Source organism: Lampetra planeri, chromosome 39 (assembly GCF_965212315.1).
Source record: "Lampetra planeri chromosome 39, kcLamPlan1.2.h2, whole genome shotgun sequence".
NCBI lineage: Eukaryota > Metazoa > Chordata > Hyperoartia > Petromyzontiformes > Petromyzontidae > Lampetra > Lampetra planeri.
The window spans coordinates 3,234,712-3,254,406 of NC_136145.1; the positions used below are offsets into that span (position 1 = coordinate 3,234,712).

Genomic DNA, 19,695 nt, shown 5'->3' on the forward strand with positions numbered 1-19,695 from the left:
CGGGGGGGGCACGGGGGGGCACGGGGGGGGGCACGGGGGGGGGTCAACTGGGCACGTTTATTAATTAATTTTAAATGCTTTATAATTAACATAAAACATATATCAATTAATTATATGCACCCGCGATTCCTAGTGTGGGCTACAAAGCGAACCCACCCCCCCCAAATCGAGAAGTCAAACTTCGCCTATGCCGGGTAACCCGTTTAATGCCGAGTCAACCTATTAGGAGAACACACCACGCGTGCGCCCGCCAATGCAATTAGCGCGTCTGAAACTCGAGCGGCGATGCGGAGTCGTTGGGGTGGAGGGGTGGGAGCGCGTGGGTGATTATTAATTGGTTGCAAGTGCGGAGTCGGAGCGGGGCGTTTCTCTCTCTCTCTTTCGCTCGAGGAGTGGGGGCGATCAAGACTTTGCTGGGACGTGCAGAGCCCGCGCCCTTTGTGCTCCGTGTGGTGGAACCGGCGACCCGCGTTCGAACTCCTCCGCTGCTTTGTTTGAAAAAGAAAAGGTTGATCTATCGAGTTTGTCGAGGGCTGTCGGGACCGCCTGTGCTCGCCTCGTACGGAGCGCGTTTACACCACCACCCCCGTGATCTTGCGCGGTAAGTTTCTGTGCGCGTTGCGTGTTTCTTCGGGAGTGAATCGCCACCCAAAGAGTAGAAATTGACCACGGAGAAGACTCCACCGTTGCTTGCCACCGTGTCCCGGTCAAACGATTGACACGCGCTCGGAGATTTGGTAACGCCAGGGCTTGTTGCCGTGTCTCTCCGTCTCTCGCTCGCGCGGACGGATGGAATTAAGCTGGCAGCTAGATGCGTGCTCTCGTGGGTGGGCCCGTGGGTGTCTGTGTGCGTGCGTGCGTGGGTGGGTGGGTAGATGGGTGCATGGGTGGGGTGGGTAGATGGGTGAGTGCGCAAGCCACTGCAGTGACGCGACACGCGACCATAGGCACCACGCGGGATTTAAAGTCGTGCGCTCGCCGCTGATGCTCTCGCTGTCCGATGTTTCTCGCGCAGGTGACGGTGATGGTCGGTTGGTGAGAGAGCAAGAGGGCACGTTGACATCCGAGCGGTAACAGCCTTGACCAAGAAGCGTCGAGCTAGAACGGAGAAGATCATTTGTGCCAAGTCTTTAATGACATCCGTTGCTCAAACTTTTAAGCGCGTACGACGGCCGAGTTGGCCATTGGCACGCGTTGGCATCATCCAGCTGTAGTCGTCGTCGTCGACCGCCACAATCGGAAGCAGCCTCTATTTTCAAACAACATCTCTCTAACACGCGCACACACATCCACATAACAAAAAAATACAAACACCGCCGGGGACCCAATGGCTTCAAAATCTCGGAGCGTGCGCCGCGCCTTGGCCGTGGCCAATTCATTCGAGGTGTTGTACCGCGCCTCCCTCTGCTGCCTGCTGCCCTTCATCCCCATCTACCTGAGGCACCTGGGCATCAGCGCCGACGCTCTCGGGGTGATCTCAGCGGTGCGCTCTCTGCTCGCGCTCGGCCTGGCACCGCTGCTGAGCCGCTGCTGGGCGGGCTCGGCGAGCGGGCTCCGAATTGGGATGGTGGCTTTGCTGCTCGTGGCCGTAGCGGCCAATTTGAGTCTGACGGCCATCAAGCCGGACGGCTACGGTGTTGGTGATGACGGAGCGCTCTCTCCTCTTGCTGCTGCCGCTGCTGCTGGCCGTTTAAAAGATCATCGCTATGGCGACAACGCAGATACGGAAGGATGCGCTACCGGGTGGACACTGGTGGTGGAGCCTGCTTCTGATATTCATCGCAGCGGTTGGCCGTTTGCGAGACCCAAAGCGAACACCAACAGCAGCAGCAGCACCACGCCGCAGCCCAACGCTACCGCGTGGACGTCCAACAGCACTCGGTGGGAGTCATCAGCAGCGCTACTGCCAGCTGTCGCCAACGACAGCAGCAGCAGCGCTGTTCCACCAACAGCACCCGCGTCCACCGCGAACACCACCCACCCGGAGCAGCAGCAGCAGCGGGGAGTGAACGTGAGTGACCGCGGTTCGGTCACGTTGGGCACTCCTCGCGGGGTCGCCCTGCTACGCGACGTGTTCCTGCAGGAGCCCGCGTTCTTCTACGTCCTCCTGGCCGTCAGCACGGCCGGGGTGTGCCTCTCCACGGTGCAGGTCGCGAGCCGGAGCTCTCTGCGCTCCTACATCAGGAAGCGAGCGGCCTCCGCGGCTCTCGACGGCGGCGCTTCGGCCGCGGTGGCCGCGCTCGCCCCGGCCTCGTGGCCCCGCTACTCGGGGGCCCTGGGTCGCAGGGCGGGCTACGTGGCGGCGGCCGTGGCGGTGTTCGGCGTCTGCGCCGTCGTGGCCCACCTGGACTGCGTCATCGCGCTCGGCATGAGCAGACTGACCGTGCACTTTTACGCGTTCTCGCTCGGCTCCTCGTTGGCCATGCTGCCAGCGCTCTTCTACCCTTCGTCGTCATCATCGCCGTCGTCGTCGTCACCGTCGTCTTCATTACCATCGACGAAGGTCGCCCACTCCGAGAAGACCTCCCAGCAACTGCTGGATGGCGCCGTGGCGAGACGTGAACGGGTCCGCGGAGTCGCTTACCTCGTGGCGGCGTTCGTGTCCGGAGTCGGTGCCGTGTCCGTGGACAACTTCCTCTTCTGGCACCTCGAGGACGCGGGAGGCACGCAGCTGCTGCTCGGCTCCTCCGTGGCCGCGGCGTGCCTGGCCAAGGCGGTGTTCTTCACCTCGCAGTGCTCTCACGCAGCCGATGACGAAGCGACCCCCTGGCCGCGGTGCATCCGCTGCGCCGTCTGCTCGCCTCGCGTGCCGCCCGGCGTCTCGGCTTTCCTCGCCCTCGCCTGCACCGCCGGGCAACTGGGCGCCTTCTCCTTCGTCTCTTCCGCGCCGTGGCTGGTGCTGCCCGCACAGCTCCTCTCCGTGCTGGGCGGCCCGGCTCTGCGCAGCTCCTCCATGCGCCACTCGGAGCGCAGCCAGGTTGGCGCCGGGGGCGCGGCGAGCACCGAGGGACACCTGGGACCAGAAGGAGTCGCGTGGGTGATCGGGAGGGACCGCCTGTTCGCGCTGTGCCACGGCCTCGGCTGCGCGGCCGGAGGAGTGGCGAGCGGTGTGCTCGTCGCTGGCTATGGCTACGAGGTGCTGTTCCGAGCGTGCGCTGTCGGCACGGCCACGTGGGCCGTGATCTTCGCCGTCGTGCAGCTGCTGTGCCGGAAGCCGCGCGTGCGTTACTCGCACCTGCTCGCCAGAACGTCCAGAGACAATGACGACGACTTCGCGTACAGCGAGGACGATTCGGATTCCGAGGAGGAAGAGGAAGGGGAGGAGGATGGTAGCACCAAGAAGCTTCTGCCCGGCACGGACGCTTGAGGGTTGATGCCGGTTTGTGGGTCGTGGTGGGTGTTGTTGTTGTTGTTACGTTTCAAGTTCACGTTGGGGAGGGGCGGGGGTTTTTTTTTTACCAGGTGGGAACTCGGGAGACCAGGATGAGTCTCGTTTGCAAGAGTGACCTGGGATGATGATGATGATGATGGTGGTGGTGGTGGAGCTGAAAAGAGGTGCTGTGTGATTGTGGTCCCTAATTGGTTGGTGAGCTGGCTCTTTGTAAAACTGGCTCCTCAATAATCTTGCAACAATTGTAATTTGGCCCCTATATCGTTAGCCAACAATTGGAAATTGTTACTAAATGTAGTAAATGTTACCAATTGTTATGCGTTAGCTGAATTTGTCATTTTATACAATTTGAAACCTGTAAGCGCGCATCCTCTTTCATCAGTCATCCGCAAATCGTATTCATCAACCGTATCGTCATGATACTAATCCTCCCATCGGTCATCAATCACTCTTCATCATGATCATTATTTATAATCCTCGCGTTCATCCTTTCGATGCATTTTCCCTTCCGCTCATCAATCTTCCCTTCGTCATAATCCTCATCGCGTCATCGCCCACCCGTCACCCATCACAATGATAAGCCATTCATGGTATATTCTTGCATAAAGTATAGTTTTTTTTCAATTGCCTCTCACCTGGTTGACTAGGACACGTAAAGTATATTTAAAGCACTTGGGGACTACATGCCCCACGAGTGACGTTGAGTAGAATGTATGCAAACGCAGTAGACTCGTATGTAAACGTTCTTATAGCTGTTCGCATCGGACGAGGAGTGTAAAGAGGTGGGCCACCTGGTGGCTTCAAGCGGAGTTCTCGAGTGTCGCGAGCTGATGGTCTCAGCACAGTCGCCAATGACGACTGCACAAAATGATCGTACGAGTAGAAACAAAACGTTGATCTATTTTGACTGTCGTGTGACCAGCATTGCTCATCTGTATAGCAGGGCGCGTCGGAACATTTTGTTTTTGTGTGTAAACACCCCGACTTTGTGGATCTGAGTAATCTCGGTAGAAGTTCGGCTGCGATGTACACTTCCGCGGTCCGTTCTCGAACCCAGGGTGGGGGGGGGGTGAAGGTGTCCCCTGCACTGCTGCTGCTGCTGTGTGAGGGTTCCGACTTGTGATCGTTGTGTTCGCGTGACGCCGGGGAGCAACAACGATGGAGAGAAGTTGGGAGCGGGGTTGGTGGGTGGAGGGTTCAATTTGGCTGTAATGCGTCCAATTCAACGGCTCCAATTATTGATCTTTAAGTTCACTCTCAATGCGTGCGAATGAATGTTTGTCTTGGGCCATTCGTATTTGTTTCCCGATGTAAATGATTTCACGTGACCCAGTCACCCAAATGACCACTTTAAAACAAGAAAATCGATCTTGAAATCGAATCGCGACGGTGGTTCGGGGTGAACCATCGCGTCCGTGTCACATGTTCGGTGCAGACTCCGCAGGGCATGGATGCCGTTTCATGTGGCTGCTATGCAGAAACGCGTGTGTGTCACTATACACACATGTTGCAGTGTGCGATGATATTGTGTAATTTCATGGATATAATAATTGTCGTTTTCGACTCGTCGACGTTCATGCGAAACGAGTTGTGGGGCAGGGGGGGGAATCATGCATACTTGTAGATTATATATATTAAACGCTGTCCAACACGTGTTTTTTGTCTTTGGAAGCATTTCATTATTATAGCAGCATGGACGCCGACTGGTAGCTGTGATTGCAAAATGCGTTTTGTGGTATCTCGATTTATTTTTTGGCAACTCCCCCCCCCCCCCCCACCTTTTTTTTGTTTGACCGGTTCGCAAAGGAGAGAACCCTTCATATGAACACAGGGTCTACTCTTCCGTTTTGGTACGACAGCTATATATACATAGTGCACATTCGCCGCCCTCTCAATCTTGTTTGTAAATCCTATGAAGGCAAAATTGTGACTTCGAAATGCCTTGTAAAGACACGGACGACAGCGGACTTGCTGCCACGATGAGAGCTATTTGAATTCTAGGGTGACGCAAATCCTTGAATGTGTCGGTCGTGATCTCCGGGGTGGGGGTTGTGGAATGCTGTGGCTTACAAGTTTAGAAGTTAAACCGCTTCTTCGTTGCGCTATCATCTGTGGCCAGGTCGCTTTTGAAAAGGCGCTATATAGCTAGGTGGGCCTTACCTGGTAAAAATAATAACAATAGTTCATCTTCTTGGATCTTTCGGTAAAGTCACGTAGAATGGAAATAATACAAATACAACATTAATTTTATTATTATTTCCATTCTACGTGATTTTACCGAAAGAACCAAGAAGATGAATCCCTGCAGCCACGAAAGCTTTAAATCGAAATAATAGTTCAGTTTTGTTTTTAGTTTAAGTTGTGTGAGTTTGGGTGTAAAAAAGAATAAATCCCTCCGATTATAAAATGAGAACGGCAAATGTCGTTACCTGTGTTTCATTTTAAACTGTCAAGACTCCAAATCGGCCGTAGCGGGAGTACACGGGTCGTGCGTCATGTGTGTACGAGGGAGTACACGGGTCGTGCGTCATGTGTGTGTGTGTGAGGAAGTACACGGGTCGTGCATCATGTGTGTGTGTCTTCTAGATTTGAAGCTTTCGTGACCGCAAGGATTCATACTTAGGTTTTTTTCGGTAAAGTCACGTAGGTAAAAACATTTAATTAATAAAAGTAATATAAAAATTAAATAAAAATCACGACGTTTCGGAGGCAACACGAAACGTGATCTTTATTTTTATTTTACTTTTATTAATTTTAATTTTTTACCTACGTGACTTTACCGAAAAAACCTAAGAATGTGTGTCTTGTTTTCACGCTAGTTACTGGTAGCGGTAGTAGTAGCGGCCTACCCGGCGACCCGAGTTCGATTTCCCACTCGCGGCCACCAACGCCGATGACGAATTATCCGATACGGTCCTAGCCTCTCGCCTCGGTCGATACGCCCTCAAATGAGCACACCTGATGCGCTGTGTAAACATTGTCACTGGGGAGACAAAGGCGGCCGGGCGTGGGTTGCTGGCCACCCACCGACTCGTGTACCATGCCGGCATTCAGTTACTTCTCGCCAACGGTCTGGGGATTATACGGGCGATCTTTGTGTAATAGTTAATGAGCTAATGACCCTTTTGTACTGCGTATTGATTGGGCATTGTCTCGCGTTTTGAACGATCTCTAAATTCTGACAGCTGCTCATTTCGATCGCAAAAACATCATTCTGTGATAATTGTTTTTTTACCCTTCTATCTGGCAACAAAACTGACACCTTTTTTTTTACAAGGAGTCATGTTTACATAGACCACAATACCTGCAGTCATAATGCAAACAAAAAACAAAACTCTGTTAATGTGCACTGTCCTTGAAGTTGATTGGTCCACACCCGAGACAGCTTTCCTTAGAGCCTAGTCTCACATGTGTTGGACGAGTTGCCAGATAGAAGGGTAAAAAACCAATTATCATATTTTTTACTGGCAAATGAGGTTCCAATGGTGTAAATCATTCTGTGTCAATAATTCCTGATAATAAGCTGCCAGCAAGTGGTGTGGAACAGAAGGACGTGGCACAACCAGAAAACACGTCGGAGAAGCTGTACACCACCAACAACAAAATTATTCCATTCTAGATTTGGAGTTTTCGTGACTGCAAGGATCCATACTCTTTGGTTCTTTCGGTAAAGTCACGTAGATGAAAAATAAAATAATACAAATACAAATAAATAAAAGTACTTTTTATTTTTCGTCTACGTGACTTTACCGAAAAAAAACAAAGAGTATGAAATGATTCCAATTAGCCGATGCCGTGACCCCATCTCTGCGTGTTTGCCCATGGCAAGCCAAGAGTAAACAACTGGGTGAGTGATTTGGTAAAGAGGGACTTAAAGGTAGATCTAAATCTGTAGACCAAAATATATAATGGACAAGTTTGTTTTCATTTCGGCTTTACTTTTCCAAAGCAAATATATCTTTAATAAAAAAAATTCAGCCCTTTGGTAATCTATTGCTGAAGACTCCCCCCCCCCCCCACCATGCACTCCCGCCTCCAGCTTGTTGGTCACGGGCTTGTTTGTCCATACTTCACCTCGCTGGTCGGTGCGGGTTGGTTAAGGGAAGGGACTAGGACCGCTTCGGATGTCACTCGCCATTGAATCTAGCCCGTGGCCCGGAACAGAACCCACAGCGCCGGGTTCAAATTGCGTTTTGTTCACTGCTGCCCCACCGCTCCCGGCAAATCGGTTGAACGTCTTCGTGCAGGCGAAAACAATACTTCCTCGACACGAACAGCTTTCTGCCGTTGTGACTTGCGGGGTAAATATTCAAATGTAGCTCGGATTGGGCTGCACGGGACTGCGTGTTGCTCAATGGACATGAAATATATTTGAAAGCATTTCAAGCACGCGTCGTGTTCGTGGTTTTCGCGTGGAAGGCGTTTAAAATCTGCAGCCCTGCCCAATGTCTCGCTCGCAGTCCCGAGATCCCGGCTCGGGAGACCACCTTGACCTGCTACTTCCACGCTGGGCAGAAGCTCGTGGTGTAGAGGTCCGAGTTGCCCACGTTTTACCCCACCACACGTGACCTGCCGTTTGACGGGTGGACCCATTGATTTCAGTTTTCAGTTTCATTTATTAGGTGTAGCCCTGTGAGCCATTCGCCTCTTGAATCGGGTGCAACCGCAACAAACAAAAACATGAACAAGAAACACCTTAAAGTGACTACGAGCAACAGAAAAAATCCAGGAAAAAACGGCAAAGTCTTCCAGAAAAAGCACAGAATATCAATGCTGTGTGCTAGAGAGTGTTTAACAAGTATAACCCGTAAAAACAAAGTTTTTCACTATAAATCCTTTATATGCGTGGCGGCTAGAGTCCTCTCGTCCTCTGGCTTGAGATGGCTGCCACCTATGGGTCAGATGATTGCATTGCACCATTAAGCAATTGGTAGTTAAATATATTTTTGTCCTAAAAAGTGTAAAATTTTGGAAAAAAATGTTCACGAACATTAATTGTCACGCACAACGAGTCTGTGTGCAAAATGTCAGCTCGATTGGATCACGGGAAGTGAGTTAGAAAACGACCGAAAGATTTGCATGGTCGTAAGCAAGTGTAGGGGTGTTACGGAGGAGCTGTATGTATGGGATCAAACGGGAAACTAGCACAGTGGGCGGGGCTTCGTGAGCACACGGGAGGGTGCTCGCAACGACGTCCGCACAGGGCAGCCGGGGGGGGGGGCTGACCCCAGCGGGGGGGGGTTCGGGATATAAGGGGATGAGCCGGAGAGCTCAGGGCAGAATGTTTAAGTAAACTCTTGAAGACCGAAGACTGCCTAGCTAGAGCCCTGGACTCCCCTGGGACGCCGCCCTTGTCAGGGCCGCGCAGGACCGAGCCAGCAGCGTGGTCCCGTGAACCAGAGCCAGGACTCTGGGACTCCGGGTACCGTAGCCCGACTGACCAGTGTCGGGCCAGACAGCCTCCCCCAGCCCAGTATTTGGAGGATTAGGGGGCAGGCTAGGGGTAGCTAGCCGTGTGTTCCCAGCTATCCGGGTGAGGGGGCCGATACCCCCTCCAGTACTGTATGTCCCCAGTGACTGTTGTGAAATAAATACGTGTGCCTCTACTCGGGTGTCCACGCGTCCTCAACGGTACTACACAAGCAAGCGAACTTAATATAAAGGATAAAAAAAAAATGTGAACACTTCTGATAATTTGCAACAATACCGCAAGAAATCTGCCTTCGGGCTCTGGAGACCACCTGGAGAAGATTCCAGGCACGCGTTGACAACGATGGCGAACAAGTGGAGATTTTGACTCTCTGAAGCTATTGACGTTACATTTGTTGTGTTACAGCATAGTATCATCCGTTCATTTGCTCATCGAGGGATTTATTCTTCTTTACACCCAAACTCACACAACTGAAACTAAAAGTGTTAACATATTTGAAGCACCCTGAAAATACTGCCGGGTATGACAGAGAAGACGGAGTGGGGGGGGGGGGCGTGATTTGAGTAGAAAAAAATTCATCAATTCAACTGCCGCGCCGGGAGATCGGGGACTCGACCTCTGGCTTGGGCCGAGTCCAAGTGTAACCGATCGTTCCAGCAGCCCCCCCCCCCCCCCCAAAGCCACTGACGGTAAAGACCATCTTCTTGGTTCTTTCGGTAAAGTCACGTAGAAGGGAAGTAATAAAATAATAAAAATAAAACAAAATAATTCTCACGACGTTTCGGCCACATCGCAAGCAGCCGTCCTCAGGTGAAGACCAGGTCTTAGAGTCGTGGCATCTCTTCAGAAAGGTGAGAGACTCGATTAGCTGAGCCTTCTTATCACGGAGCTCGTTGAAGGCTCTTAAAGTTTTATGGAATCCCACCCCGTAGTGGCGGTTAAATTTCGATTTAAAGCTTTCGTGACTGCAGGGATTCATCATCTTGGTTCTTTCGGTAAAGTCACGTAGAAGGGAAGTAATACAATAACCGAAAGAACCAAGAAGATGAATCCCTGCAGTCACGAAAGCTTTAAATCGAAAGGTAAAAGACCACGCAATGGTCAGCAGGGGGCAGTGCAGCACATTACATTGGTGCACCGCGCGTCTCTGCTCCGTCCTTCACCTTCGCTCAACCCGCACGGACCAGAGTGGTGAAGTATGGATACATGACCCCATCACCGACGGGCAACGGTGTGGGGGAGGTCATCATCCAGCAGTGGATGGACCAAACGGGCCTGTTACATTACGACCTTCCATTACAATTTGGCCGAATGGAAAATCATCAATTTGTCACGCACTCGAATTTGGACGTGTCGATTTGTGAGCGTTATAATCGATGCCTATCCGATCGCTATCGATTGTGACATCACGAATCGAGACGTGACTATTGATATTCTTGGTTCTTTCGGTAAAGTTCTCACGTAGATCGAAAATAAAATAAACATAAAAGATAATAAAATTAAATAAAATGTAAAATAATAAACAGAAAATAATAAAAGCTAAAAACCCACCACGTTTCGATCGCAACAAAAGCGGTTCGCCTGATGAAGACGTCATTTATGGACGGCCCCAAGGGGGACACGGGGAGGGGGGGTGCAACTTGAAACGTTGCCCCTTAAAAAAAACAACCCCCCGTGTGATAATAGGGGTTTTTCCCCTTTTTTCTGGCAACAAAACTGAAACCTTTCTACAAGGATTCATGTCGACATTAACCACAATACTTGCAGTCAAAATGCAAACAAAAAACACACTGATAATATAGAGGCATTGTCCTTGAAACTGATTGGTCCACACCAGAGACGGCTTTCTTTTGAGCCTCGACCCAATTGGCGCTCGATCAGATGACGCCAAAAGGCGAACAGCTCAAAGACAATTCCACTATCAAAGTAATGAGGGGCTCGGGTTGAGCATCTACATCATTAGATCTCCTTTGCCAGTACAAAAATATAATAATACGGGTTTTTCCCCTTTTTTCTGACAACAAAACTGAAACCTTTTTACAAGGATTCATGTAACTGCATTAACCACAATACTTGCAGTCAAATGCAGACAAAAGGGGGAAAACCCGATTATCATATTTTGGTACTGGCAAAGGAGGTCTAATGATCTTCTTGGTTCTTTCGGTAAAGTCACGTAGAAGGGAAATAATAAAATAATACAAATAAAACATAATTAAATCATTCTCACGACAGTGTCTTTCCGACAGACCTGTTCTTCACCTGAGGACGGCTGCTTGCGTTGTGGCCGAAACGTCGTGAGAATTATTGTATTATGTTAAATTTTTATTATTTTATTATTTCCCTTCTACGCTACTTTACCGAAAAAACCAAGAAGATGAATCCCTGCAGTCACGAAAGCTTTAAATCGAAAAATAAAATAATTCTCACGACGTTTCGGCTACTTGCGTTGTGGCCGAAACGTCGTGAGAATAATTTAATGTTTTATTTTCATTATTTTATTATTTCCCTTCTACGTGACTTTACCGAAAGAACCAAGAAGATGAATCCCTGCAGTCACGAAAGCTTTACATCGAAAAATAAAATAATTCTCACGACGTTTCGGCTACTTGCGTTGTGGCCGAAACGTCGTGAGAATAATTTAATGTTTTATTTTCATTATTTTATTATTTCCCTTCTACGTGACTTTACCGAAAGAACCAAGAAGATGAATCCCTGCAGTCACGAAAGCTTTGAATCGAGGTCTAATGATGTAGACGCCCACGTGTGTTGAAGATGACGTCACCGCTGGCGCGCGCGAGCCGTGACGTCATCCGCGTGCGAGGAACCACGTGGAGGCGTGGTGGTGGTGGTGGTGGCAGCCGCTGTCGCTGTCAGAGACCGCATCGCGTTCGAGGTACGGGAGAAGTCGAGCGTGGTGGGGGAGGCGCTGAGACTAACATTACCCCCCCTACCCTGCCCCCCCTACAGCTTTTAACAGTTGGGGCAAGCGCTGTTCGCGAGAAGAAGGCCGGAACGGTACGCGAAGTGTGTGTGTGTGGGGGGGGTGTGACAACAACAACAACGGCCCCAGTGGCGATGTTTTTGCGCGGATCACCGGCGCGCTCGTTTTGAGGCCGAGTCGACCTAGGGGAAGGCGCGGGACCGGTTCGAGACCATCCGTCGCTGGGCTTTTTGTGGCCGTGAGCAGGGAATCGCACTCGGCTCGCGCTAACCGCTGCACCACCGCTCCCCGTACGTGCTGCTGGATGCATGTACAGTAAAAAAAAAGACAAAGATACCCCGTATAGCCTTCACAGACTGTAGGGGCAAGTGCATGTCGGCGATATGAAGTTCACCGCTTGGCCTCCCACAAAAAAACAAGACACTCCTTCAAAAGGTGTCGCTGGAAAAGGGAGTTGAGAATGAGGCATTGTGTGAAAGATAAACTGTGAATGAAACTTTGGATTTTACCAGGTAAGGCCCACTGATCTATATAGCGCTTTTTCAGAAGCGACCTGGCCACAAATAATAGCTCAATGAAGCGGATTATCACGTGGGAATTTATAGCAGCCATATAGTACTCTAAACGCAGGCTGTGAATGTGGAGGGAAAACCGGAGAAAAATCCACGCGACCACAGCCAGAGATACACGCAAACTCCAAATATACATCTTCTTGGTTCTTTCGTGACTTTACCGAAAGAACCAAGAAGATGAATCCCTGCAGTCACGAAAGCTTTAAATCGAAAAAATCCAAATATACAGCAGCAGGCGTCGGGATCGGGATCGGGATCGAACCCACGCACTCGTGTATACCACGCGAGGTGGTTAACATCTCGCCACGGTGTGCGTGCCAAACAGGCACGGGGTCTCCGCCGCGATGAGGAACCTCCGGCTGGCGCTGAGCTCGCACGTGCGGCCCCACCGCGCGCTGGCGGCGGCGCACTGCGTGAGCGTCAACACGGACACGGCCGTCGTGTTCGTTGGCTCGGCGCGGGGACTTGCCGGGCTCGACCCGCACAGCGGAGAGGTACGACGCGCTCGGTCGAGCGGCCCCGGCGCGCGGATCTGTCGGAGTCGTGAATGCCCGCCCGTCAAAAAACACCAGCACCGCCATGGCCAAAGGAAGGGCCAGGTGGTTCGGCTGGAAGAGCGAACGGCTTGCCATCGGTAGACTAAGAAGCGGTAAAGGTGCAGCCCTGCAATTGCTCGCTCGCGCCACTGCCGGCGAAAGGGCCTCCACCAGAGCGAGCTCTAGGCGAGGCCCGCTATAGTTGTATTTTTGGCCTTCTCATCGACGCTGGTCCCACAATCGTGGAAGAGGTTGGAGCAAATCAAACTTTGACTGACCACACGTGACCTGCCGATAGACTAACTGTGGTGGGACCCATTTAGACTGTTGGGTGGACAGAGGCGCGGGGAGATTTAAGGAATTTTCCAAACTTTCAACTGCCGTGTCGAAATGTCAAACCGGTACTGCGAGGCCGACGTGCTGACCACGACACAATCCATTAGCAAACTTCTAAACCCTCCAGATTCAAGCCGTTAGAGGTTAAAAAACTGAACGTGAACTACTTTCCATGTTCAATTTTGGGGGGGACGCTCAACTAAACTTAAACTAAACTTTTGATTTGACCAGGTGAGGCCCACTGAGCTAAATAGCTCTTTTTCAGAAGCGACCTGCTCACAAATGATAGCTCAACGAAGTGGCTTATCGTGTGTAAATTTATAGCAGCCAAATACCATAAACGCACGTTTCTAAAACCACGCGCCCACGGTGAAAGTGAGAACACGCAAACTCCAAATATACAGCAGCAGGCGTCGGGGGTCAGGATCGAACCCGCGACCTCCTGCACACGCGGCGAGGTAGTTAACGTCTTGCCACCGCGTCGTCAAGCTTCGCACACTGGGCTCGCAATCGCCGACGGTCGCCGCACGTGGATAACGAGCGGGGTCTGATTTCCCGGCGCCTCCGCAGGTCGTCGTGGACGTGTCGCTGGTGGACGAGGGGTACCTGGCGGGCGACGGGAGCGGCCGCGTCGTCGGGATTCAGACGCTGCCCGACGCCGACGCGGCTTGCGTCGCCACTTCGCAGGGCGACGTCTTGCTCTACAGCGTCACAAGGGCCCAGGTGCGACCGTGGTCGTCCGCCGCCGTTGCCGTCCGTCGGCCGTTGTTCTAAACCGCTGCCGGACGAAGGGTTCCGCAAAGCCGCCCGCCGGCAAACTGCGGCCGTATTTAGCCAACCGTGCTGATCGGAGGTGCCGGGGGAAGGACTACAAACTAAATGCAAAAAGCAGTTGTTAAGAAATTAGTTTTCAATCTATATTTAAAGTCCATAGCCCCAGTGGCTTCGGAATATCGTAAGGAAGAGCGTTCCAGACGGCCGCAGAAGCGCTGCTGCTGCACCTGGCCAGGTTCCTGTGCACCCAGTGGGAGGCAAATGAGACGATCGCTGACTGACCGTCTCCCTGTCCCCGTGTCTCTTGTCTCCCTGTCCCCGTGTCTCTGTCTCCCTGTCATCCTGCATCTCCCCGTCTCTGTGTGCTCTGTGTTTCGCCGCCGCTCGCAGCTGGAGTGCGTGGGCAGCGTTGATAGCGGCCTCACGGCCATGAGCTGGAGCCCTGACCAGGACGTGATGGTGCTGACGACGGGCGCGGACACCATCATCGCCATGACGCGCGACTTCGATCCGCTCACCGAGGTGCCCATGCACCAGGATGATTTCGGAGAAGGTATCGATCTATCGAGATCTGTGCGTCTGTCACTCACTCACTCGCACTGTCTCACAGTCTCCTGTCTCTCCTGAGTCTTGTGTGAGTATATGAAAATTAACACGTTCCTTCGGAGTGGGCAGGTAGGAACTTGGTTGGACAGCGCATTCGTGCGATCCGTGTCACGCGGCGCAAGCTGCGTGGGGCGGCGCGTCACGTGGTGCTGAGCCCGCCCGAAGCGCTCTATGAAATACAAATCGAGGGCGTGGCTATGCACGACAGACAGACAGACAAATAATTCCTGGTGGGCAGTGTGGAACTGTTGTTCCTACCTGTAATATCTCTTTCAAGTCACGAGTGATGTCCATAAATACCGTCGCACCATCTTTAATGCTCGCTTGCGGGCGATGCATGAACTACATCCTGACGTTTTTAAAACAATCTAAACAAACGGAGGAAGAAAAAAACCCCGAGAAAGTGTTATTATTAACAAATCTTTAGTACACATTTTACTTCGAGAGAGGTCAAAGCTACTGCGCTGTGGTTTTCGTTGCACGATCACCGACGGCCGCTCGCGGTACCAGAGGATCACGCGGTCGCTCACCCACCATCGCACGCACGTCTGCGTTTCTCTGCCTAGGCCATCTCAAGTCGCGCGGCATGTTCGCCACTCGTAATAATCACGAGTTGAATTTCAACGTCATACATAGTTTGCGGTTGATATATATCGTTTTTACGTTCGGATTTTTTTTTTTACTTGCGGTAAAGCGTTTTTTTTATTCTTCGGAGTGCCGCGTTCGGCGGAGACTCCCCAACCGCCGCTTTGTTTTCCCGTAGGCAAGTTCGTGACGGTCGGCTGGGGGCGGAAGGAGACTCAGTTCCACGGCTCGGAGGGGAAGCAGGCGGCGCACAAGAAGCAGGAGGTCAACGCCGACCCCCTCCCCGCTTCTCGTCCCGCGTCTCGCGCGACCGTACCTCATCGCTCGCCACGTTTCCAAACACTTGGCTGGAGTTGCCGCCGCTGCTGCAGTGAACTTACGCGACGGGTAACGGGTCAAGTGAATTGAAATTGACGGCGAGATGAATAGTTTTTTTACGTCACCGTGGGGACTCGTGACTGGCCGTCCGGCCCAACTTTTTTTCTGGGACATTTCCTGCTCATCGGAAGGATTTCACGAGCGGTGATGGAGCGTTGCAATCGGCCCGTGTGCAGGTGCCAGCTGGCATTGTTTGCATCGCAGGACAATGGGAGATGATACAGCAGTGGATTGACCACGGCTGGTGGTGACGGCGATGGCCATGGTGACGATGATAGAGAATCGTAGAATTCAGAGAACTTCTTTCACACCGTACGTAGCGAATCGTGTTAATAGGCGGTGCGAGATGGTCACTGCTTGGGTGAAGCTTTTCTTGCTGAGCTGTGGATTGATCATGGCTGATGAGGATGATAAATAGATAATAGAACTTAGAAATCTCAATTCTCCTGTCCGCAGCCGTTAGCCAAGTATCACTCGTGTTTATTTAATCCTCATTACCGTGCTCGACCAAACGAAGCTGGAAATTAATGATTCCCTTTGTTTTTTTATTTATTAATGTTAATTGTCACAATAATCAGCATCACAAAAGAGACTAAACAATCGTAACTGTGACCGCACGCGCAGTTTTTTCATTTCCCAAGGACATTGGCGGAGAGGTCCCTGTTTGTATGCAAGTTAAACTTCTTTGGCACCGTACGTAGCCAACTCCGCTGATCGTAGGTGGGAGGCAAAGTAAAACAAACTAAACACACGGCGGTTCTAAAGAAGTGAGTTTTCATTCGAGATTATTTAAAAGTGCGTAGCTCCAGTGGCTTCCTAATATCGGAAGAAAGAGCATTCCAGACGGCCATTGAAGCGCAAAGCACGCGCGATGTGCCGACCCGTCTTTGTTCAATGGCTGTCCAAAAGCCGCCGCTGCGAGGCTGGGAAATGGAGGTGGGGGTGGGGGGAGTTCGTTGAGGCAAGCTCCTTCAGCGCCGGCTGGGGGGTACTGGGATCACCGCTCCCTCTCGATCGCTCCGTCCTCGCCCCCTGCAGGTGGTGGCGCCGGCGTTCACCTGGGACGATGGCCGCCCGCGCGTCAGCTGGCGTGGCGACGGGCAGTTCTTCGCCGTGAGCTCCGTGTGCCCACACACGGGTGAGAGGTCCCACTCCGACTTTTTTTTTTTTCCCCACCGCACAAACCGGCCCGCGTCGGGGGCTGTGCCGAGCGTGTGTGTGCGCGCGTGCAGGCGTGTGTGTGTGCATGCCTGCGTGTGTGTTCATGCGTTAATCGTACACATGGGTGTGTGTGTGTGTGCGTGCGCAGGTGCTCGCTAACAAGACTTGCCCCAACAGTCTGTTAAAGCTATACGGGGGATCTTTGTTTTGTGTGTGCATGTGTGAACGGTAGTGTAGCGGTTAGTGCACTGCGCGACAAACGCAGCGACCCAAGTTCAATTCCCTCTCATGGTCAACAGCAGTGGCGATTATCTGTACCGGTTCTGGGCCTCTCCTAGGTCGACTCCGCCTCAAATGAGTACCTGGTGCGGTGTGTAAACATCATCACTGGGGAGCCAAAGGCAGCCAGGCGTGGTGCTGGCCACCCACCCCCTCATGTGCCGTGCCGGCCTTCATAGGTGCTCGCTAACAGCACTTGCCCCAACAGTCTGTGAAGGCTACACGGAGATCTTTGTCTTTGTGCGTGTGCAGGAGCCCGGCGCGTGCGAGTGTGGAGCCGCGAGTGCGCGCTGCAGGCGACCAGCGAGATGCTCGCAGGTCTCGAGCCCGCCCTCGCCTGGAAGTGAGCCCGCCGTTCCCATAGCAACCACCCACAACAGTTTAACACGGAGGCTTTCGCGACCAATATTGTCCGTAATAGAGGTGTTTTTGGGTTAGATCGCGTCAATTTGAACGTGTCGTTAACCCACCACGGCCACCCGATACAGCCAATTAGTAAGGTTTGTCACGTAAACTTCAACACACCAGTGTGTTGGAGAGTAAATCCACAACATGTTAAATTTGAGTAACGACGTTTCGATGTTGATTACAAACAGTGTCATCAGGCGATTTGCCAGAAATATGAAGAAGTCTTTCTGTTTCGGTCTTAGCCGCCATAGCCGCCACCCTCAGGGCAGCCGCCTCTCTCTCTGAGCAGCAGCTTCCTGCCTGAGCAGCATCTCCTCGGCAACCAACCCTAATAGTGCCGACGCCAAAATGCAACACAATATGGCGTTCCAGTGCATTTAACCTGCGTCACATACTACGAAACCGTAATCGGGTGCGTTTAAAACGTATGTTAAACGTAGGGCTCCGCTCGCCAAAACATGGGCGTGACAATTCAATTTGGTGGGAAGTGCGACCACGTGGTCGCCCCTTACGATGGACTCCTCGTACAGCAGCCTCCACCAACAGCTGCCCCACCTCACCCCGGCCGCCCCCCCTCACCCCGGCCGCCCCCCTCACCCCGTCTGCCCCCCCTCACCCCGGCTGCCCCCCCTCACCCCGGCTGCTCCCCCTCACCCCAGCTGCCCCCCCTCACCCCGGCTGCCCCCCCTCACCCCAGCCGCTCCCCCTCACCCCAGCTGCCCCCCCTCACCCCAGCCGCCCCCTCTCTCCACAGCCGCCCGCACAGTAGCCGCAGCGAGGCCCACTAATGGTCCCGCTGTGTGTTTTTAACGTCCGCGCCGTGCAGGCCGTCGGGAAGCCTGATCGCCAGCTCGCAGCGCAAGCCCGGCCGGCACGACGTGGTGTTCCTGGAGCGGAACGGCCTGGCGCACGGAGAGTTCACGCTGCCCTTCGGCCGCGACGACATGCAGGTGCGCGATGGTCAGGCTAGGCCGAGGCTTCCGGGCGGCCTGTGCAGCGTTTGTTATTCACTGGGTGCTTGAGTGGACCATGTACATCGCGGGAGTCTTTAACAGCAGCAGATAGGTGCAATGATGTCACATGCTGTAATGGCTAGGGCGGTGCAGGGACGTTGCCGGTTTGATTTCGATTTCCCCAGGCGGCGGTTGAAATGACTGGGTACGTTTATAAATCCACACAGCTGTGGAAATAGGAACGAACACGGTCGATGGGCTTGTCGCGTGCGTTGGGGTAAAGTGTAGGCACCCCGACCTCTGGCCAGTGCGAAAGAATTGGCCAAATTACCTTCAAGAGGGGTGGGTTGCCGAGAGCAGCGGTTTCGTGGAAGACAATTTTTTCACGGACCGGCGGGGGGGGAGGGGGGGTTCATCATTGGGTCTTTCCCCTTCTTCAAAGAAGCTCTCCAGCGACGTTTGTTTTTTACTCATTTAGGCTACTAGGCGTTAGAGCTTGTGGGCTTACCCAAACCGTGACTGAGACGAGTGCGCAGTGCGGGAAAGAGGCGCGGACGGAAGTGGTCAATAATAAAACAATGGGGGCGGGCCACGTGCGGACTCACCGCTCACCACTACGCGGTGTGTAGAGTGTGTACACACACGGACTCACCGCTCTCCACTATGCGGTGTGTAGAGTGTGTACACACACGGACTCACCGCTCTCCACTATGCGGTGTGTAGAGTGTGTACACACACGGACTCACCGCTCTCACCTGCTGCTGCTGTGCGGCCCAGTTCTTAACAGGCCGCGGACCGGTCCCAGTCCGCGGCCCGGGGGTTGGGGACCCCTGGCCTAGAGATCCCTCAACGGGGGGCACTGTCGCCAGCAGTAACGTCAGCAAAACGCTCCGGGGCTCCACCTCCGTTGATCTCACCCCTCGCGGCTCCTGGTTCGTCCCGCCAGGTGAGGGAGCTGCTGTGGAACGTGGACTCCACCATCCTGGCCGTGTGGCTCGAAGAGCTTGGCAAGGAGACGGAGACTCCCGCCGGAGACAGACGCAGCTTCGGTGAGTCGGGGGTGGTTGCTGGTCAATGGTGGAGGTGGAGGCTACGGTGGTGGCCGTGGTGGTCCTGGTGGTAGAGGTGGGAAGTCGTCGTCACGATAGCGGTAGTGATGCTGACGCTGCTGGTAATGGCGGTGGTGAGAATGACGTTGCTGAGGATGACGATATAGGCCCCAGCGCGGTCAAGCCCCGCCTCCAGCCACGCCCCCTTCCAGAACCCTCAAGCAGGTTCGCGGAGCTCCGACTGACTCCGCCTTTCACCTTTACCTAAGATACACCTCCCTCATAATTAGGCGTT

At 53.0% G+C, this 19,695-nt stretch overlaps 2 protein-coding genes across 4 annotated transcripts in view; both read left to right on the top strand.

Moving 5' to 3' along the window:
• The first annotated feature begins 339 nt into the window (after nt 1-339).
• LOC144731498 (uncharacterized) lies at nt 340-5,046 on the top strand. Its single transcript, XM_078612594.1, has 2 exons — nt 340-601; nt 1,016-5,046. The coding sequence occupies exon 2, from the start codon at nt 1,328-1,330 to the stop codon at nt 3,365-3,367; it is 2,040 nt and encodes a 679-aa protein (XP_078468720.1). The 5' UTR covers nt 340-601; nt 1,016-1,327; the 3' UTR covers nt 3,368-5,046.
• Nucleotides 5,047-11,628: 6,582 nt separating this feature from the next.
• Nucleotides 11,629-19,695, top strand: part of ELP1 (elongator acetyltransferase complex subunit 1) — a 34,497-nt gene continuing 26,430 nt past the window's right edge. For 2 of the 3 annotated variants that reach the window (XM_078612598.1, XM_078612595.1), the window contains exons 1-9: nt 11,629-11,715; nt 12,661-12,829; nt 13,778-13,930; nt 14,372-14,534; nt 15,351-15,436; nt 16,589-16,688; nt 17,243-17,333; nt 18,225-18,348; nt 19,298-19,400. In XM_078612598.1, the coding sequence (XP_078468724.1) occupies nt 12,680-12,829; nt 13,778-13,930; nt 14,372-14,534; nt 15,351-15,436; nt 16,589-16,688; nt 17,243-17,333; nt 18,225-18,348; nt 19,298-19,400 (970 nt within the window). In that variant the 5' untranslated portion in view covers nt 11,629-11,715; nt 12,661-12,679. The other variant, XM_078612596.1, reaches the window with a different exon arrangement.